Source organism: Candoia aspera, chromosome 4, assembly GCF_035149785.1.
Source record: "Candoia aspera isolate rCanAsp1 chromosome 4, rCanAsp1.hap2, whole genome shotgun sequence".
Taxonomy (NCBI): Eukaryota; Metazoa; Chordata; class Lepidosauria; order Squamata; family Boidae; genus Candoia; species Candoia aspera.
Genome location: NC_086156.1, coordinates 105,122,156 through 105,142,650, shown reverse-complemented (window position 1 = coordinate 105,142,650; position 20,495 = coordinate 105,122,156). Strand labels below are relative to the sequence as shown.

The window sequence follows — 20,495 nt, the reverse complement described above, 5'->3', positions numbered from 1 at the left end:
ACAGCTGGGTAACTTGTGGAAGAGAAATGGCTGAAACGTACTTTCCAGCCATATATGTTTTGTATAAATTAGTCTAATAATATGGCAGTTTAAACTTTGTAGGTGAATTCATTTTAAAAAGTAGAGAAGCTGAGCTCTTAGTGACAACATGAACAAGTCCATGCATTTTCCTTGCCAACAGTACGATAGCTTGTTCTTGCCTTTTTCTGGGATTTTTCTCAACTTTCCAGTTACAGCTTTGGAATTCAAATGTTTTTTAAAGCTACTTCCAGGTTTCTCCTGTAGGATCCTAGAATTATAACTTTGGGGAAGAGCTGAGATGAATGAAGCTCATGCCCAGATGAAGCTACAAATATCCGGTTTATTTCCTGTAAAAATATGTCTGGGGATTTCCATCTAACTTTTAGCCATATATTTCCAGCTTATCAGAAGTATGATTTTCTCATACTCCCAGTATCACACTTTTTAATAGGCAGATCAAGTAGTGAATACCAAAAATAACCATTGAGAAATAAGAGAAAAGTGTCTGTGGGTTAACTCTTATATGGGGGTAATGGACAAGGATGCCTTCAGACACTTCCTGTGGTGTTCATCAAACTCTCTGCCATGGTCTTTCTAATCAATTCTGAGGTATGCACAGCTCTGTGAAATGGAACTCTGGCATGCTTCAAAATAAAGCACTGTCCCAAAATCCAGATGACTATCAGATGGCAACAAATACGTAGTTTCTATATCTCTTTGTTGCATTTTTGCAGCCTAGATTTGGTACCTGTAACATAGCAACATACTTATTTTCAGGAATGCCTTTGCATCCCACAAAGTTCCCATTGGATGGGACGGCATCCTGGAGGTAATCATCTTCTGGTAAATGGTGTTTCCTTACTAGCCATGCCTACCACGACATCCATTTTGTGAAAAAACAATTCTCCCAGGGCATCCATTCACCCAGGGTATCCTCTCAAAATTCCAGATGTGCCCCTAGCCCCCCAAAAGTTGTATATTGCTTTTCTGTTTTATGGAAGTACCAAAAACAATCAAAAATTCAAAAAAGCAAGCAAGCAAGCAAAAAACCATAACCATTAAGAAAACAGCCCTTCTTTTCTCAAAAAAAAAAAGTCTGATTACCATTACCCACAGAATAACTGCTATTAGAAATCAAAAATAAATAGCTGGAGGAATAGAGTAGCATGCTGGAATAGGGCATGGTAAGTTTAAATCATGAACAGTATCAGAACCCTCCTATTAAGGGATTTGAAAACATCACCATGTTTTATTGCAGATCCTACTTCTTTTGTTTATGCTGCCTTTCTGGTAACTCCCTCCCTCTCACTGTCTCTATGCCCATATGTGCATCTCACTCTTGCAAGATTTCACTTTTCACAGCAAATGCTGTTATGCTCATTTTGCTCATCTTAACCTTCCTTTGGTCATGGAGATTCTAGAAGTGTAAGTCCAAAAGGAAATGATAATGAAATACAATTGGATCAAGACTTATATTTACCATAAACCCATTGAAATAAATGGGATTTAATAATCATGACTAACTTAAGGCCCACTGGAATATTCTAAAACGTTACAATTCCATTCAGCATAGAGAATCATATGGATGGTTGTGATCCAATTATCTGATTTATCAAACAGAACAATATAGCCCTCATAATTCATGTCCATTTAAAGAAATTAATAAAGGACTATTTTTTAATGGCCACTTAATGCTTAATCAGAAGCAAAAAAACAAAAAAAGACAAAGTCATCCGCAGATGTTTACACCAATGGAAATGTATACAGGCAGATAATATTTTTTTCCCTCCATATATTTTACGTACAAGTAGCAATGAACTAAAGAAGCAAATCCTTGCAAATATATTTACACACACCTTGAAGAAAACATGCTACTTTAAGATGTGACAGTTGAAAACAGTCATCAGTGGGTTAAAACCACAACACATTTGTTACAATAATGCAGTTGTTAAGCATTGAGTACCAGTTAAACTGGGTCAGTGACAATAGACAACAATTAACACGTTGAGACTGTCGCGTTTGGACGGAGGTTGCTAGGTGACAGAACAATGACAAGATGTGTACTGTAACAAACTCATGCACAGGTCAACTACAGTAACACAGCAATATAACAGTTCAAAAAATACTGACTTTGAAAACTGTCACCCTTTCATTGTAGAAACTCTTGCTTTAACATATGACATGGCTCAGGTTTTCAGGAAAATAATTGACATTACTGGTGTAATGAAAATCTGATTTCTAGGGCTGAGATTTTGTTTTATGTTTAAACCTCAGGCCCGTAAACACTGAGCCGGACTTTCAGAAGGTCCTGCAATTAAATGTAGATGCAAATTAGGGTTTACATTCTCTTAATTTTATAAGCCCTGTTGCCTCCTGTGTGTTGTTCCAAATCATTGTCAGGAGAGGCAAAGGAAAAGAAGCTGTTGCCAGACTCGCCCATTGGTGGAGAGGAGGCAAAGAAGGGCTTGAAACGGAAGTCCCCCTCACCACGCCGGCCCTGGAGAGGCGTAGTGTTCCCAGAGAGCCCGGCAGCGTTACCTAGAACGTGTGAGCGAGAGACACGGCATTAGAGACGGGCTTTGATTTCCCAGACTGTAAATACGGCACTATTAGCTACACGGCTACAGTACGTTGATGCCAGACGCTTAGGTACGCGCATAATTCAGGCCAGATCACATTTACGTGGGAGATCCATAATCAGAATCTCTATTTTTAGAGTAAACTATGCTACACCAACAGGGGGTGGGAATCAGCACTGTGACGCTAGGGAAAGGCGGCTTAAACCTTTCTCCCCAGCTTGTCCAATTTAAATTGACCCCCAAAGCTATTTGCTCCATAGGGGAAAACATACAAATATCAGTTAGTACTATATTTACTCTGGAAATACTCAAATTAAATACCCATTTAAAAACAGCTTAGGTTCAAAATTACATCTAAAAATGGACAGGATTCATCACAATGAATCCAACCCCCCCCCCCACCCCACCCCAAGTCTTACTTCAGGACAATGCCACTTTTTTTCTTCAGGTCGTGCATTGCAGTCTACCAACAGCCTGAAATGCAAGATCACAGGATCGATCCTGTGTTCAGTATGAATCAATGCACGCAAATAGCCAAAAAGAACTCAACCATCAGAAAAGGCAGATGCTACTTATCCTGTGGTCATGCATTAACACAACGTGATTAGAGAACAGGCAGTGAAGTCTGGTAATTAAAAGGTCTAGCTAACCACAGTGTTTAGATAATACATCTTTAAATTGCTAGGGATGCCAGATATGCTCTGTAAGTTATTAACAGGAGCATAACGTAGTATATAGTACTTGCCACACATATGCACTTGTCTGATATCTAGCGTCCTCACCAATCCAAGGCATTTTAATAATGTTCCGTGTGCATGAATTATATCCAAGCATTATCCATCCAGTCATTGAAGTGCTTGTGAACTATCAAACTAAAAGCCACCATTCTTACCCAGAGGGAAACCAAAGGCAGCGGGCTGAGGCATCATGGGAGGCTCTTGGCCTGCCTCCTGATTGGCCACAGCAATATTCCGTAACCTCAGGCTGTCATACAAGCCCTGCAGTTTTTGGTACTGGCGATTGCGCTCCATGAGTTTCTCGGAGAGCTCAGTGAATTTCTTTTTGTATTCCTCCAATACTTTCTTCAAGGAGGAGACTTCACTCTTCATGGATGTCAGCTCCATATCTTTGCTCTGGAGTTGCTGAGCGTAGACTTTCTCCATCTGCTTCAGGTGGCCCTCTGCTTTGCTATAGGTGTACTCTTGATACAAGCGCTCTTGATGGACCTACATGAGCATAACGAACAAATGGAAAGCTATAGGCCTTGGGAAGGTCTGGATGAAATTACGCGTCTCCCTCAGATACAGCATTCTGTGCACTACTGAAATGCTGAAGTCATTTTTGGCAGGGTTTTTTGGTGCTGCCGAACTACTGTGAAATAGTGTCTCGATGCCAGTGGCATTGTGAAAGCCCCATATGTGGTCCATGCCATAAAATCTTAAACAGACATCAAAACATTTTGCCCATTTTTAAAGCATGATTTAGCCCCGCAATTGAAAAAAAATATGCAATGCTCTATTTCCCTGTTGTTACGAAAATTGCAATCTCACTTCAGATTGAAACCCCTCTTCTGAATATAACCACCGATACAACAGTTCTTAACACAGTGAAACCTGGTGCAGGTATCCGCAGTTGGTCTTATGTTTCAAAACTTAACTATGAGTTTAGGAACTCAGATGCTTGCTGCAACATCCAGAGTTATGACAAAAATAAATACGTTCCCAGTCTGCATAATTGTTCCAAAAGCAGCCTCACTATGATACTAAAAGATGAGTAACAGAATTTGAGGTGGGACGCGGTGGCGCTGCGGGTTAAACCGCTGAGCCGCTGAGCTTGCCGATCGGAAGGTCGGCGGTTTGAATCCACGTGACGGGGAGAGCTCCCGTTGCTAGTCCCAGCTCCTGCCAGCCTAGCAGTTCGAAAACACGCAAATGTGAGTCGATTCATAGGTGCCACTTTGGCGGGCAGGTAACGGCGTTCCATTTAGTCATGCCGGCCACATGACCACAGAGGAAGTGTCTACGGACAAACGCCGGCTCTTCGGCTTTGAAACGGAGATGAGCACCGCCCCCTAGAGTCGGACACAACTGGACTTCATGCCAAGGGAAACCTTGACCTTGACCTAACAGAATTTGAGAGGCCTAGAAACAGTAGCCCAAGATACACTGCTGGTATTGGCTTTGGGCCAGCCGCTCTCTCTCAGACCAACCCAGCCGACAGGGTTGTTGTTGTGTGGAAACAGGAGGCAGGAGGTATGTTCACCACCTTGAGTTATATATAAAAAAGATGGGATGATAACAATAACAACAGCAAGAATCTGCTAGATTTTTCCCCCTGTGAGTTACTAAGCTTGGCTTTAAAGACAGCAAGAGTTTCTATCAATTTCTACAAGGTGCACATAGGATGTTACTGCACCTATGCACACTTTCCCTAGGCATCTGGTACAAAGCAGAGATGTAAAAGGTACAGAACAGGGCAACCCAAACACCTTTTCCACCAGAAAAGTTTAGAAGATTTGGGAGTCTTTAGTTTGTTAAAAAGATAACTAAGGGAGGACATGACTGAGATTATGCAAGGCTAAAGAAAGTGGACAGTGAGTTTTTCTCCACTCTCTCAAAGTAGCAGGGTCAGGAACCATAAAGTGAAGCTGATTATTAGGAGATTTAATTCAGGCAACAAAGCACTTCTTCACACAGTGCATAATTAACCTATAAAATTACCACAAGGCTTGGCTTTAAAATTGGATTGTGTATAGTCATGGGGGACAACAAAGAGCTATTGGTGTTTACATTTCAACTGGATTGGGGGCAACTTGTTTCCAAACACCAGTTGCAGGGAAACAACAGTGAAAGAAGGGTGTATCTCCATCTCCTGTTTGTAAGCACCTAGAGAGAGACACCTGCTTATCCACTGTGAGGGACAAAATGCTGGTCTAACATGGGCCTTGACCTGATGTATCACAGCTGTTCTTATCTTCTTAACTTTTGATTTGATCCAGAATCATTCTTGTGTTCTGGTCTCAGCAGGGTTTTTTTTTTTTTTTAGAAACTCTATAATTCTGAGAACAGTCACTGAATGTAATATTTGAATTGTTTACATCTCTTTTTCAGACGTGTGTAGCATTTTAAAAGAAATCTTAAATTTGATCTTCTTTAAAAAAATAAAAAATAAAGATGTCTTTCTAACTCAAACTGCCATTACTGGATATAATTTACCTGATATGTCCAGAAAGCCAAAGCCCTGGAGCTGACATCCAGAATAATTTCTGGACGCAATCCAGCTAATACCATGGCCTTATATTCCTCAGAAGGACTGAGCTCTGTCCGAACAATATCCAACTTGCCAGAGAGGGCACTGGTGCAAGCTGGACAGACTGCTGGTGATCGGCTGAACTCTCCACTGCCATGTTGGTCACAGAAGATATGTGAGCAGGCTGTGACCCATGCGTAGCCCGAAAGCTTGACTCGACATTTGCGGTAATTGCAAAGAAGCATATCCTCACAGACAGACATATTGCTGGAGCCAAGGCAAACGTATTACAAGGGATTCCTGTGGAACAATTATATGGCATTCACTATACAGTATCACATTTATTGGGTAAAACAAGTATTACTGTAAAAGAAATTCAGATTCTTATACAGTTTGGCCCCAGCACAGATCTGAATTTAGAAAAATTATAGTCATTTGATTTATATCAGACTTAGAGCTGGTATTCAGAATGGCTTACAACCATTCCCCCACCCACCCACACACAAACACAATTGCAAACACATTCACTGTTAAAATAATCCTATTCACAGGATAAATATATTATTAGCAGTAATTTCTTCTTTTCACTAATGAGTGGGGAAAATGTTTTCAACTTTAAAAACACCTGAAAATGCTTGCCATGCTAGCAGTTTGTAACAGCCTAAAGACCAGCCAAGCCAGGATTCCCTCTATAAAGTGTATCATTCTCAAATACCAATTTGGGGCATGCAATATGTTCCTTTTAATAGATTTATACCCAGCCTTCTCTTCAGAAACTCAAGACAGTGCATAACTCTCTCCTTATTTTTCCCCCATAACAATTCTGTGAGGTAGGCTGGGTTGAAAGACATTGACTGGCTCAGAGTCAACTAGTGAGGGTGAATTTTAACCTGGGTTTCCCAGGCCCTAAGTCCAGGATGTTGAAGGAACATTGTCAGCATGGGATGGTCATAAAAAATAGATGAACTTTAGAGCCCACCATCACGGCCACCTTCTTGACTTCTTTGACCATACCCTGCTGACCTCTCTGATCATGGTTTATCGTATCTTCAATAGGACTTAATCTCTTTTCCTCTCACAATCAAGGGTTGTTTAAAAAAAAGTTTCAAAAGCCTATGTTTAATTTTACCCACTTAACGACTGAAAAGTGCCAATTTTGGGTTAGCTTCTTGTAATTTTATGGGCAGTCCTGAAGTGGGGAAAGGAAGTGAGAGCTACCCAGGTCTCCTTTCTTAATATGATGGACAAGGAGGGCAAATTTCTGCAAGAGAAATCAAAGAGGCACAGCTCTGCCAGAAATGGAGAAGGAGCCTCCTGGGATCCTCCAGCCTGGCCCAATGCTGCTCAAGGCAAATGAGCACCCACACCAGCAGCACTTCTTAGCCAGCAGCCATCTTGCAAACTGGGCCTTCCCCTGCAGGCCTTGGTGGCCATGCAGGCTCTTCTCGTTTGTATTTTTGCCCAGGAAGGGCAATTTAGGTTGCCATGGAGACTGAAGCTTGGGAGGGACGTCCCTTCCGAGAACAAAAAGCAGCAACGTGTCAGTGGTGGGGAAAAGGTGGGAAAAGGAGAGCAGGAAGTGGCAGGTGCGCAAGCCCCACCCCTCTCCCCCAAGAGCCATCCACTGGCTCCGCCTTCCAGCTTTTCACACTGAGTTCAAAATTTTCCCACCATTTCCAAAATAATGGCTCTCCTGACATGACGAGGCCAAAGCAAGCCCACCAACATGGAAGCCCTCTGCCCGGGGCCCTGTTTACCTAGAAGGCGAAGCTCCGCCATGAGATTTCATTCTTGAAATAAGATCTTCACACCTTTCTCTTCCTAACTTAACTGTGTTGTAGACATGTCATAGTCCTCTATCACTCCCCCATGAATGGGGTTACTTTTATTCTTTTCCTAAATCTTACTTAATTCATTATGTTATACCAGAGGGTCCATTTTAAGGAAAAAGGAGCCACTCATTGCTCAAAGAAAAAAGAAAAAAAAGACAAAAATGAAAACATCAGAAAAGACAAAAAGCCTGTGGCACCTGGAATGTATTAGTAGTGTTGCCTAGAAACTCAGGCACCCCCGAGTTTGGCATGGAGCTGATAAAAACTTAGTCGCTGAATTTGGGAGAGAGACTGACTTTGCAAAGTGGCTTTTTGCCTACCTGAAAACATGAATCCCACAGCAATTCAGGCAAAAGCCAAAGCATTTATTAAGGGCGGGGGGCGGTCAAGTCCTTTTACAGAGAAAAATGTTACATGCATTTGGTATACGTGATACATCATACAGCAAGCAATCAAATAATAAAAGACATTGATTACATGTGAGAATTGAACAATAGAAAACACTGATTCGGTTACCTGGAATTGTTAGGCTTCATTATTAGCTTTAAAGGAAAGGATATTAGCATTTTTAACACAGCAGTCTAGGCCTCTTTTCTAACTTTAGGAAAACACTGTTTCTTCCGGGCCAAGTCTATTTCTTCTGGTATGTGAGAACTTGCCTTTTCAGCAACTAACCAATAGGAAGCGTATTCTGGAAGTCCTTGAATACACTTGCGAGTTTTAAAAGACACAAACCTCGCTGGGAAGGGGCGTGACATAACCCATAAATTTGCCACTTGTGGAATGTTATCTAGAATCAGTGTTTTCTATTGTTCAATTCTCACATGTAATCAATGTCTTTTATTGTTTGATTGCTTGCTTTATGATGTATCACGCATACCGAATGTATGTATCATTTGTTTCTGTACCCTAGAAAAGGACTTGCCCCCCCCCCCATAAATTATTTTTGCTTTTGCCTGAATTACTGTGTGATTCGTGTTTTCGGGTAGGCAGAAAGCCACCTTTGCAAAGGTTAAGTTGTTTTCTCTCCAGAATTCAGGGAACAGGTCTTCAGCTCCACGCCACTCGGGGTGCCTGAGTTTACAGGCAACAGTTTGTGGGCTCGTCCGGGATCGCAGCATGGCACCCCTCGGGGCTCAGATTGGCCTGCCTCAGTCAGTGAACACGCTTGCTGGCACTGGGTGAGTTCACCCATGCATCTTCGGAGGATGCAGACCACCAAGGAGCCAGGAGGGGGTGAGCGCTAGCTGGGAGTCACTTTGTCATGATTCCTGTTCCAATGGTACTGAAACATCGCAACGAGTTCCCATGCCATGCTGGCACTGACACGTGTTGTTGTCCAGGAGGGGACTGCTACTATACACTTGTGCCAGGCAGTGAGCTGGATGGCGCGAGTACGAAGGAATGAGTGTTTGGGCTAACTTGACTGGTCAAGGACATTACCCGAAGACTGCCAGCAACCGTGATGAACACCTGCAAGGGAATGGAATTGTACTGACTTTAGGGGGAGGGGTTTGGGATTGCTTGTGGGTTAATTGGGAGAAATCCCACGGTTTTGGTATTCTCAGCTTTGCCTGTGATCCTGCATGCTATTCATCATTAAATTAGATTTCCATAGAAATCCTGTGTGAGTCTGATTGTTGTTTTGGATAGGCAGTCATTACACTTGGGAGAGAATACAAGGTAAGGGAATAGGACAGGGGAAGAGTACACCCCTGGGGAGTCTGTTGGGGCTCGGGGTCCAATTGTGGGGCCAGGGAACCCTGTCCATCCAGCAGGGGATGACCAAAGGAGGATGGTTAGACTGTGCACAGGGAAGTGGAGAAATACACCGGACACCTTTCATGGAAGGAAAGGTGGTTGCAGAGGGGCTCCTTTTGACTCAAGACTGCTGGGGTCAGTCTGAGTGCAAACTGAGCAGAACTATCCCTGCCAAATGGGCTTTTGGGTCCTGTGGGCTGATGTGGCTGAGCGACGAGTCACCCAGATGATGGTTCAAAAGACTATGCCCTGCACCCTTTCTCTTGATCTGCCACTCCCGTCCTACTTCCGAAGGGACAAGGATGACCTGATTCCCGTCTTGTGTCCTCCAGGGAGGAGCTGTGGGAAGCAGAGTGGGAGCACGGGACCTGCAATCATGTGGGCGCTTTCACTTGCAGACCCTTTGCCTGATGGAGAAAGAGCTGTAATCAGCTCTGATGAAGCAGATCAGGTATTCGAGAAAGGGAGTGCTTGGGGGTAGGGGGGAAACCTCAAGGTCTCCCCACATTGTGAAAAAATCAACCAGACTGCAGTCAAAGGAATCACAAAAACAGCATGAAAAGCTAGCACACCTGAAAAGAGGCAGTTTCCTCCTCCTCCTCCTCCTCCTCCTCCTCCTCTTCCATATGGTCCCCTTTGCCCATCATCCTGCCATGGCAGACATGGCAGGATGATGAAAGGAGAGCACAGCAACCTTTAAACTCCCCAGCAACAGAGTTGGGCCCTTTCTCCAACTCTAGGGTCCTTTCCCCCTTGTGCCTAACCTGGAAACCACGTTTTTCTCCCATGTCTCCTTGACCTTCACTTCTTCCTGTCCCCAGGAATAGTTTAAAATCACCCTTAAATATGTCGATGATAAAGAAGGGAGCAAGCAATGAGACTTTGACAGTGTAACTGATAGGCTTCATTTTTAAAAAATACATTTTTATTAGTTTTTAACAAACAATATCGGATAACCACATTAACATAAATCCAAGATATGTATAGAGATAAGGAAATAAAAAGAAAAAAGAAAAAATATAGAAAATACAAAAGAGATCTACTGCAATGAGAATAGAGACAGGTACCGTCTATATGAAAATTTGCCATGTATATGAAATATAGCAGATTATAGTCTATGGCTACTGAGCATACTAAGCTTTATTTTTAAGCTTATGGTTTGGTCATGTTAATAAATGCAGTAAGCCTCGCGCTGGGGAGCATTCAGTTCCTTGATTAGTGCTGGTATTTATCTCCACAACGATTTTATGCCAAAAGGGTATAACTTTATCACATGACCACCACAGATGAGAAAAATGACTCATTTTTTTAACAACCTCTCCAACATTTGGAAGAATAATTTTGAAATATATGTGCTAATCTAAGCGGAGTCAAGTGCCAACAATGTATAATCTTCCCCTGCATTTCTTACGCTGAAGCTGAAGTGAATCCACCCAGTTTCCATAATTTCTGCCCATTTGTCGCCTGTATGGGATTACAAGATCAGTATCCCAAGCTCCCTTTAACCCATATGGTGGATCTCTGATTTCCGATTGCAAAACTGACCTATAAACTTTTGAAATTATTCCTTTTGGTTGTTCTAAATAATAAATTTAAAATTCTTGAAACTGGTATAGGACGGTGCGATGACATGTGAGGGTGACCTTGGAGGACAAAGGGGGAGATGCTGCCTAGGGAACCATACAATAAAAGGAAAAGGAGCCCAAGAGAAGAAACCAAGGAAAGACCCACCATGACCACTCAAGCGCTAAATAGGGCGGGAGGGTGATTTGTACTTTCAGACATGCAAGCCTCTGTTAATGTAGCCTTAAAGTAGAATTAGTTCATCTACTCGTGTTTCCTGTCTGGTTTACCTGGAAGGGCTGACATACTCTTGCCTTATCACCTTAAACATAAATTCAAAATATATTCTCTGGATAAATCTGAAACTCCAGAAGCACCCTGAGCATGGTTGATAGCAAAGGGTGATGTGGTTCTGCAGAATAAGATGGCCCCATGTTTCCACCCATGATTTGAATGGAAGGTTTTTTAATTATTGCATGCTGTGGTATTGTACAGGTACTCAGAAAGAATGCAACTGCTGTGCTACAGAACCTCACCTGGAAATCCATTTTCATTAAAGAGCTAATAAGGAAGCCTAAAAATTCCAGGTAACAGTAGCTTTTCAATGAAGGTGATATTAGCATTCAAGCATGGCATCCATGCCTTCTTTTCAAGTTCAAGAAACCATGTTTTCCTTTTACCCAAATCCCTTTCTTTTATATGCAAAAACTAGCCTTTTCAGCAACTAAATGATAGAGAGCATATTCTGGAAGACCTTGGATACACTTGCAAGCTTTAAGATGATATGAACCTGGCTGGGAAAGGGAGTGAGGTAGCTCATAAATTTGCCATTTGCGGAATGTTATCCAGAATCAGTGTTTTCTATTGCTCAATTCTCACATGTAATCAATGTCTTTTATTGTTTGATTGCTTGCTTTATGATGTATCTGTCATGAGTAAGGATGGCGAGCAGGGGGCTCCCATCCAGACTGTCAAGCGCATGCGTAGCACTGATGAATTGTTCGGCCATTCAAAGAGACACAGATCGGGACCGCCTTAACCCTTGGGGGTTATATGTCTGGGTTTTCCCACGCTTCTTCAGTTTGTTAGGATTCCTGTTAAGTACTAGCAATAAATATTAGAGACCAGTTCATTGTCTCAGTGTGTTTCCTGGTTGTTAGGACAGTATCACGTATACCGAATGTATGTATCATTTGTCTCTGTACCCTAGAAAAGGACTTGCCCCCCCCCCAATAAATTATTTTTGCTTTTGCCTGAATTACTGTGGGATTCGTGTTTTCGGCTAGGCAGAAAGCCACCTTTGCAAAGGTTAAGTTGTTTTCTCTCCAGAATTCAGGGAACAGGTCTTCAGCTCCACGCCACTCAGGGTGCCTGAGTTTCTAGGCAACAGCTGTAATGACAAATATGTTCCGAGTTCACCTGATTTTATAGAGCTTTGAAAAAGGAAATGAAGCTTTCAGGAAGAATTTCTTCCCCCATGGTTCATTCCTTGCTCAGATCAAAAGGCCAGATGCCAAATTCAGATCTTGTAAATTTCTTTTGCTGTATCACATCCAATAGCTGCTCATATTCAAGTTCCTGACATAATATTTAGGCAATGGGTCTGCAAGTGTGCAAAACATTGTCAAGCGTGCCTTGGCCCAATAACTACCATTGTCAGAAGTACCACAGAGTGTACTTATTTGAAGGTTTGGATGTCTGATATAAATGGCCCCATATTATATCAAGATGCATAACCCCAATTTCTACTTCATCGCTATGGAATTTGGGCAGATTTCAAAATACAGCATTCCAGTATACTGAGAGAGCAGGTGCTGCTTGCAGATTTCAAAATCAGAGGTATAATCCTCTGCTGAGATTAGGTTAAAAAATGGTGCAGAAGCCAAACAACAATTCAGCTTCATAAACCCAGTTTTGTATTGTTCAGATAATGAAGGGAAGATCCTGACAGATAACTTAGTGACTGGAGTGAATGCAGGCATGTGGCTGTATGTCCAGATAATGGATCTTGTGTGTTGGAGGAAAATTGGTTACAAATAATTATTTACAAATAATTCTGTTTCTTTGGATATTCTTTTGCCACCCTTTTAATATATGACAAAGGAGAGCTAGAAAGGCTCGGCCCAGAAGTTCTTTCCTGTTTTGTGGAATTTCGTAACATCAAATTGATTACCAAATCAGGGAATTAAGCCGAGGGTTTTGTAGAGAAGTTTAAATTAAATCCAAGGGAAAAATAATTCATAATATTGTACTTTATTCTCTTCATGCGTAGATGCACAATCTGAGCAGAAGATAAACACTGAGTAAATAATAAGCAGCACATTAAGTTATATCTATACTTATACTACAGAGTTATGCATGGTGTAGGTGTTCTACATTCTTTTAGTGTACTTTGGCAAAATCTTGAGTTGGCATTGCTGAACTCTTGAATCATTGTACAGTATTATTACATGAGTATCATTAAATGAAGAACACTTATAACAACTGTGCTTGCCTGCATTATGTATTTGTAGCATTTTTTTAACATTGAATTTTCTTTTAATGTCCAAGCCACAAATGTCTTCTTCCTAGTATAATTTGTTTAGAGAGCAGTTAGGACTTGGAGTGGATAATTCAAGGCATACATTCATGAGGATGAGCAGAGGCCCTTGTTTTTTGTACATTGTTTCATTTTGGGTCCAGTCCTGAGAGCTAACTTAAAATACTAAGAAAAAATCAGAGACTATTTCACTGTTCTCTGCTCACTAATCACATCATACAGTTGGGATACTTTGAAGTAATGCAAAGGGGAGTCTGATGTTTATTCTCCAAGAACCATCACTTCCTTCCTCCAGACTTCCCGCTAAGTGGATTATTTCCACTGGTAGAGAAAAGATCTGAACCATTTGCTTTGCAAAACTTCAGTGCCTAAATTGCTTTAAGAGTAATTCTTTGCTTTTTATAAAACTATTTAAATAACACAGCTAAACATCTGTTAACAATTTAGACCTTTGCATGCCCCCAAAACCTTTGTCGTCCCAAAAACTCTGGGTCCGTAGCCTGGCATGCAGTTTTGCCCAATAAAACACACCAAGGGTGGAGATAATAAAATATGTATTCTGCGCAGAAGGTGCAAGGGGAGTAATTTTCCGAAGCCAAGCACGAAGGCTTTCAGATTAGCAAACTTTTTAGACATTTCTGCAGTGAGATACAAAGTAAAATTCTTGCAGTAAATATGAAGGGAAAAGCAGCTTTTCAGCCTTGAAGCGATAAACTACGCAAACTGTGGAATTCTCAGTCTAGGATATGCCAGCGTTGCTTTACTATCTTAGCGTGTTTACGTGTTTGCGAATACCTGCGCATGCCATTTAGTAGTTTCCATCACTAAAACGTTTGTATTAGCCCCTTTCTGTTGACTCCCATTGTACCTGGCCCTTTCCCATCTGGTGCATCACCCAGCCTGGACAGGGGGACACCATAGTTTTATCTTCTCCCTGTCACTTGGCCTAAAAGGAAAATTGACAGAACTCTTATCAATTCACCTGATTTTAAAAAGTGTCTCATTTGTCCACATTAAAAACATTGTCCAGCACACTAGGGGTGGGGGGGAAGTCCAGGGATTCACACTCTGACTTGCCCTAACTATTGGTTAGCTGCATACGCAGATAGGAACTAGTGAACCAGTGCTGCAAAGCACTGCTTATCACAGATATGGAAGGAACCATCATAATCCTTGATACCTGTCTTACAAAGCACAGCAAGGTTCACACTTTATTTTGACATTGCTCCTCTCTTTGGACAAAAATATCTCAAAAATGATCTTGGAAGATGGCAACCAGTGACCACAGGAGAAGGGGCATGCTGGAAGCTCTGTACACTGGCAAGTAGGAGTGCAGATATTGCTTAAATCAAATTAAAATGCAGGAAAGAAACTGCTTGGCCAAGCTCATACCAACATAGGGCAGAAAGCACCACTCTTAAGGCCAATTGGAAAGCCTCCATGCCAGGCTAGGGACAAGCTGAGGGTGACATCATCCATACAAACCTTTTCAATGTGATAGCTGAAGCATTGCCACCACCATTAGCAGATTAGATGAAAGATTTCCAAGTCTTGATCTTTGCTATTTCTACACTAATTTATTGACATTCTTCTTAAAGTGCATGGTAAAAACTTTCTTTATAAAATGGCCAGACAGCAATAGGTGTACTTGATCTTCCTTTCCCAGTGACTGGGTGTGTGCTTGGTCTCCTTTGTTCCTTGACTGTAAGAATGTTGGGAGGAAAAAAGTAACAATGAAGTTAATATTCATATATTTCTATGTGAGGAAAATTTAACTTTTGAAAAAAAAGTGGGGGAGAAGAGATCAAATGTTAACTGAAATAGGAAAGAAAATAGGATAACTTTATGCTGTCTCTTCAGTGATGGACTGTAAGGAATGCCGAGATGGGGGCTGTGGGAGCTTGGGAATGGGAACGAAGTCCCGACCCGATACCACCCCAAAGGGGGTTTGTCCTGTGCTTTGATGCACAGCGTTATTGTATGCAACCTCCGCAAAAGGAAGCAAATCCACCCAGTCGTCCTGGTGGTAGTTGATGTAGGAGCGGAGGAATTGTTCAAGGGTGGCATTGAGGATCTCAGTAGATCCGTCACTCTGGGGATGCCAGGAGGTTGACAATGCTTGCTCGGTGCCAATTAATTTCAAAAAAGCCCGCCAAAACCGTGAGGTAAATTGTGTGCCCCTATTGGTCACCAAGCGAGAGGGGCAGCTGTGAAGGCAGTACACGTGCACCCAAAAGAGCTTCACCAGCTGTTGCGCTGTCGGGATAGAGGCACAGGGGACAAAATGAGCTTGTTTGGAAAAATAGTCTTTGACTACCCAAATGGCCATTTTCTTTTGACTGGGCGGTAAATCCACGATGATATCCATAGAGATTTCATCCCAAGGGTGTGAAGGGTCAGCCACGGGCTGCAGCAGCCCCTGGGGTTTACCGGACGGTCGCTTAGACATTGCACAAACAGGGCAGGATGCCACATACATTTTGACATCCTTCCTCAGCGAGGGCCACCAAAATTGGTGTCGGGTCAAGTGGACGGTTTTGAGAAACCCGAAATGACCAGCCTGTTTGCTGTCATGAGACCGGCTGAGGATAGTTGATCGTTGCAAGTCAGGGACGTATAAACGTCCCTCCACCCAGGCGAGGTCTTGTTCCATGGAAACCTTGTCAGGGTTAGCAAGGAGCCAGGGATCAGACTTTAATGCGAGGGCAAAGTCTGTACGCAACCCACCCAGCATCTGTGGTTGCCTGCGGCCCGGTGCGGGCTGCACTGGAGTCGTTCGCAAGGAGGGGGAGGCTGTTCCCGAGCGCGGCTCCGGGTGACAGTGGCCAAACCCAATTGAGACTCAGAGAGCACAGTCCCCACAACGTCGGAGACAGGCTCCACATCCTGGGGCAGTCGGGAAAATGCATCTGCCAAAAAATTCTTCTTCCCCAGAATAAACTTCAGCTGAAAGTTAAAACGGCTGAAAAATTGAGCCCAGTGAATCTGCTTAGGGCTGAGGCGCCTGGGCATGCGGAGCGCCTCAAGGTTGTGGTGGTCTGTCCAGACCTCGAAAGGGCAAGTCGCCCCTTCTAAAAGGTGACGCCAAGCCTCCAATGCCGCTTTTACTGCAAATGCCCCTTTTTCCCAGACATGCCAGCGCCTTTCCATCTCGGAAAATTTCTGGGATAGGCACAGGGCTTCAAGAGTCTGGCAGAATCCTTTTGTAATAGGATAGCCCCAATTGAAAAATCGGAGGCATCAGCCTGAACGACAAAAGGCCGTTCGGGGTCAGGATGGGATAAAATTGGCTCCGCTGTAAAGAGAGCTTTCAACCGGTCAAAAGCAGCCTGACGTTACCCTACAAATGGGCACGCACAGGGAAACCATAGAATTCGTGGTCACCCCGGTGGGCAAGCCTATAGTGGTTCTGGGAATCCTCTGGGAGTCCAATTGAGCACGGCCCCTGGGTTTTTTACCTTGCGCGTCTCCCCGACGCCTTTGGTCCACAACAAATCAGTCAACGGCAGGGCAATCTCCGCGAACCCTCTTGCGAAGGATCTGTAGAAATTTGCGAATCCCAGGAAACTTTGGAGCTGGCGCCGGGTGCGCAGGCGCTCCCAGCTCAAAACAGCCTTAACCTTTGCAGGATCCATTTCGATGCCCTTATCTGAAATCCTGTAGCCTAAGTAATCCAGGCGTGACTTATGGAATTCGCACTTGGAAAGCTTAGCATAAAGTTTAGCGTGCCGAAGCTTGGTGAGAACCTGTCTTACCAATCTTTCGTGTTCTCTCTCAGTTTTGGAGTATATCAGGACATCATCCAGATAAACCAGTACTCCTTTAAACAAATGGTCATGCAGAACCTCATTAATTAGTTGCATGAAAACCCCCGGGGCTCCTGCAAGACCAAAAGGCAGTACCTTATACTGGAAGGAGCCCAAAGGGCAGTTTAAAGCTGTTTTCCATTTGTCCCCCTCCCTGATGCGAATTTGGTAATACGCCTCACGGAGGTCAAGTTTGGAAAAAACCTTTCCAGTCGACAAGTGTGCCAACAAGTCTTTCACGAGGGGGAGGGGGTACTTGTTTGACAAACAGGCTGAATTTAACCCGCGATAGTCTGTACACAGTCTTAGGGTACCGTCCTTCTTCTTGCAGAACAGAACGGGCGCTCCAACCGGTGAGTTTGCCGGTTCGATGAAGCCCCGAGCGAGGTTTTTATCGAGGAAGTCCCACAATGCCGCCAATTCCTTTTGTGTCATTGGGTAAATTTTTGGCTTAGGCAATGGGACACGAGGGAGCAGTTCAATGGCACAGTCCGTCTTGCGATGGGGGGGTAACTGGTCCGCCTCCTCCTCCCCGAAGACGTCAGCGAAGTCTGCGTATTGTTACGGCAACCCCTCCATGGGGGAAGTGTGAACTTGAGGGTCGGCAATCTCAGCTCTCCCTTCAGTCAAAGTGAGGGATTTCCCCTTAGGTGCCTGGTAGAACCCATCCTCAAACGTTATCGTACGGGTCCTCCAGTTAATGTAGGGATTGTGGCGAGTTAGCCAGGGGATTCCCAGAACCACTATAGGCTTGCCCATCGGGGTGACCACAAATTCTATGGTTTCCCTGTGCGTGCCCATTTGTAGGGTAACGTTCCCTGTACCCTGGGTGGCCGCCCTCCCCCCCGCCATGGAACCATTGAGTTGCTGGAAGATCAGCGGCTTCGGGAGAGGGAAACAGGGTAAATTTAGCGCAGCGACTAGGTTGGGGTGGATCAGGCATCTGGAACACCCAGAGTCCACCCAAGCCCCGACTTCGATGGTCTTGGAGCAGTAGCTCAGTTCAATTTTTACGGCCAGGATGGGACAGTCCGCACTCACCCTGGTGGTATCGCGCCCATTCTCCATCACCTGCCCAGCAGCGCTTTTTAGGACAGGTGGAAAGTGTTTTCCGCCGGCTGCTCCGGAGTGGCCAACCCATCCCCCGCGAGGTAGACGTCCTCTTCTTCGTCTGGGGTCGCTAGTGCCCCTGTCAGCTGTCAGGGAGGGTTGGGTGGTTTCTGCAGAGCGTTCTGCATCAGTCTAGGTGGGCGATTCGTCGTCCTAGCCTTGTGGCACTCTGTCGCACGGTGACCTGCCTTACCACACTTGATGCATTGCCCACGGGCAAAGCGACGTTGTCTTTCGGCGTCCCGTGTCGGGCCCGACTGGCACTGGCCCTTGCCCGTTGGGAGGACGCCTGTCTCTCTTAGCCGCCAGCATGAAGGTGCGCTGGGAGTGTTCAACCTTCCCGGCAAGACAGATCCAGTCATGTAGTGAGTCCGGATCATCTCTGTGCAGCGCCCATTGCAACACCTCTCGATTGAGGCCATCCTTAAACATATCGATCAGGGTGGCCTCCGACCATTCAGGGACCTTCCCTGCCAAGACCTTAAATTCTAGGGTGTAATCTGCGACCTATTTCTGCCCCTGGTTGAGTTCTTTAAGAGCGCCTTTAGCCCTCTCCTTCACCAGGGGGTCTTCAAAGTACCGCTTCAAGGTGGCCAGGAAGGTGTGGAAGGTAGCCAGGGCTGGGGCTCCGGACTCTGACATTTGTACGTACCAATCTGCGGCTCTGCCCTTAAGTTTTGTGGCAATAGCCGAGATTTTGGCCCCTTCCGATGCAAAACAATGTCCGTATTGCTGCACGTAATTTGTTGTGTTGGTTAAAAAAAATGACAGGTTCGTGGGGTCACCATCAAATTTTAATGGAAAGTCTTTAGCGATCCCACCAACTGGAGAAACCCCAACCTGTGAGTGAGTAGGGGTAACCCCCACCGGAATAAAACTACGGGGCCCTGGGGAAAAGTCCCGTGCCTGGCCCCTTCCTCTTGGGGCCGGCGATAGGGTGGGTGGGATGCCGAGACCCCTCCCTGCGCCCTGTGCAGCAGCACTCTTCATGACCTCACTCATCACAGTCGACATGGATCGCAGCATGTGTTGTAATGATTGCACCTTGGACTCCAGAGCCCTGATCCTGTCCGGTGTGACGGGATCGTCCATCCTCGGTGCTGCCGGTTGTTGCCCGATCGGCAGTCCGGCGAATTCCCTCTCGGGTGTCTGGGGGTATTGGAGTCTCCAAGAGGTGTGGGATGTCCCCGGCCGGGGGTCCTCTACGCTGTCCCACCTGAAGTGTTGTTGACTCACGACTCCCTCTTCCATCGGGGCCCTCCATTCCGGGTTGGGGCTCCAGGCTCCAAACTGGGGTGCGGTGTGGGTAGCGAGGGGGCCCATGTCCCATCTCGGGAGCGCCGATTCCAGAAGCTGTCTGGCCGCCTCCCCCACTCGCGTTGAGTCCTTCGCGTCTCCGCTCTGAAGCGCCGACTCCAAGATCGTCCCCGGTTCAGTCATCGCCAGCTGCTTCTCTCGCAAGAAAAATTTTTCTGGTAGAGGCTAGCGAGGTTCGTACTTAAAAGAGACTCTCAGCTTTATGTAAGGAATGCCTAAGACTAAATAAAAGACTCAGACTCTAAATCAAGTTTAAGCTCTGGCTTTTATTTAGAATAGAATGCACACCAGTAAAAAGCTGAGAGTGAGGAAGCGCGCCAAAAGTTGAATTAGTCTCGCGCCAAACAGCGCTCCACCCCCACACTCCCCGGGTGTGCCCCACGAGTTCTACGGAGTGACAGGCCATCAGGACTTGATAGGTGAGAGGTCGTCCAGCCCCATTCGCCCCGGGCATCGCCCTGTTTATCTTCCTGCAAGGTAATGGTCCATTACCAGGCGATTAGACCTTGATATTTCTCGAAAGCCCGGACGCGCCCTTCCGAACCTCGCCCTGATCATTTCCTTGACAATGTTGTCAATGGTCGATTACCGGGCGATGAGACCTTGTTGTACGATAGATCTCCCAACCCCATTACCTTCTTTGTCCGGTTTATCGCCCACACCTCTCCAGTCATTGACACGCATCCGCGCTTTGTCATGCGAGCCGTTACGATGTCGC

General features: G+C 44.7%; 1 protein-coding gene across 1 annotated transcript; it reads right to left on the bottom strand.

Annotated features, from left to right (window-relative positions):
- Positions 1-2,044: 2,044 nt before the first annotated feature.
- Positions 2,045-6,216, bottom strand: CCNB1IP1 (cyclin B1 interacting protein 1). The gene is made up of 3 exons (XM_063303090.1): positions 5,816-6,216; positions 3,493-3,826; positions 2,045-2,559 (listed from the first exon to the last, which is right to left on the bottom strand). The coding sequence occupies exons 1-3, from the start codon at positions 6,110-6,112 to the stop codon at positions 2,360-2,362; spliced, it is 831 nt and encodes a 276-aa protein (XP_063159160.1). The 5' UTR covers positions 6,113-6,216; the 3' UTR covers positions 2,045-2,359.
- Between the last annotated feature and the right edge of the window lie 14,279 nt (positions 6,217-20,495).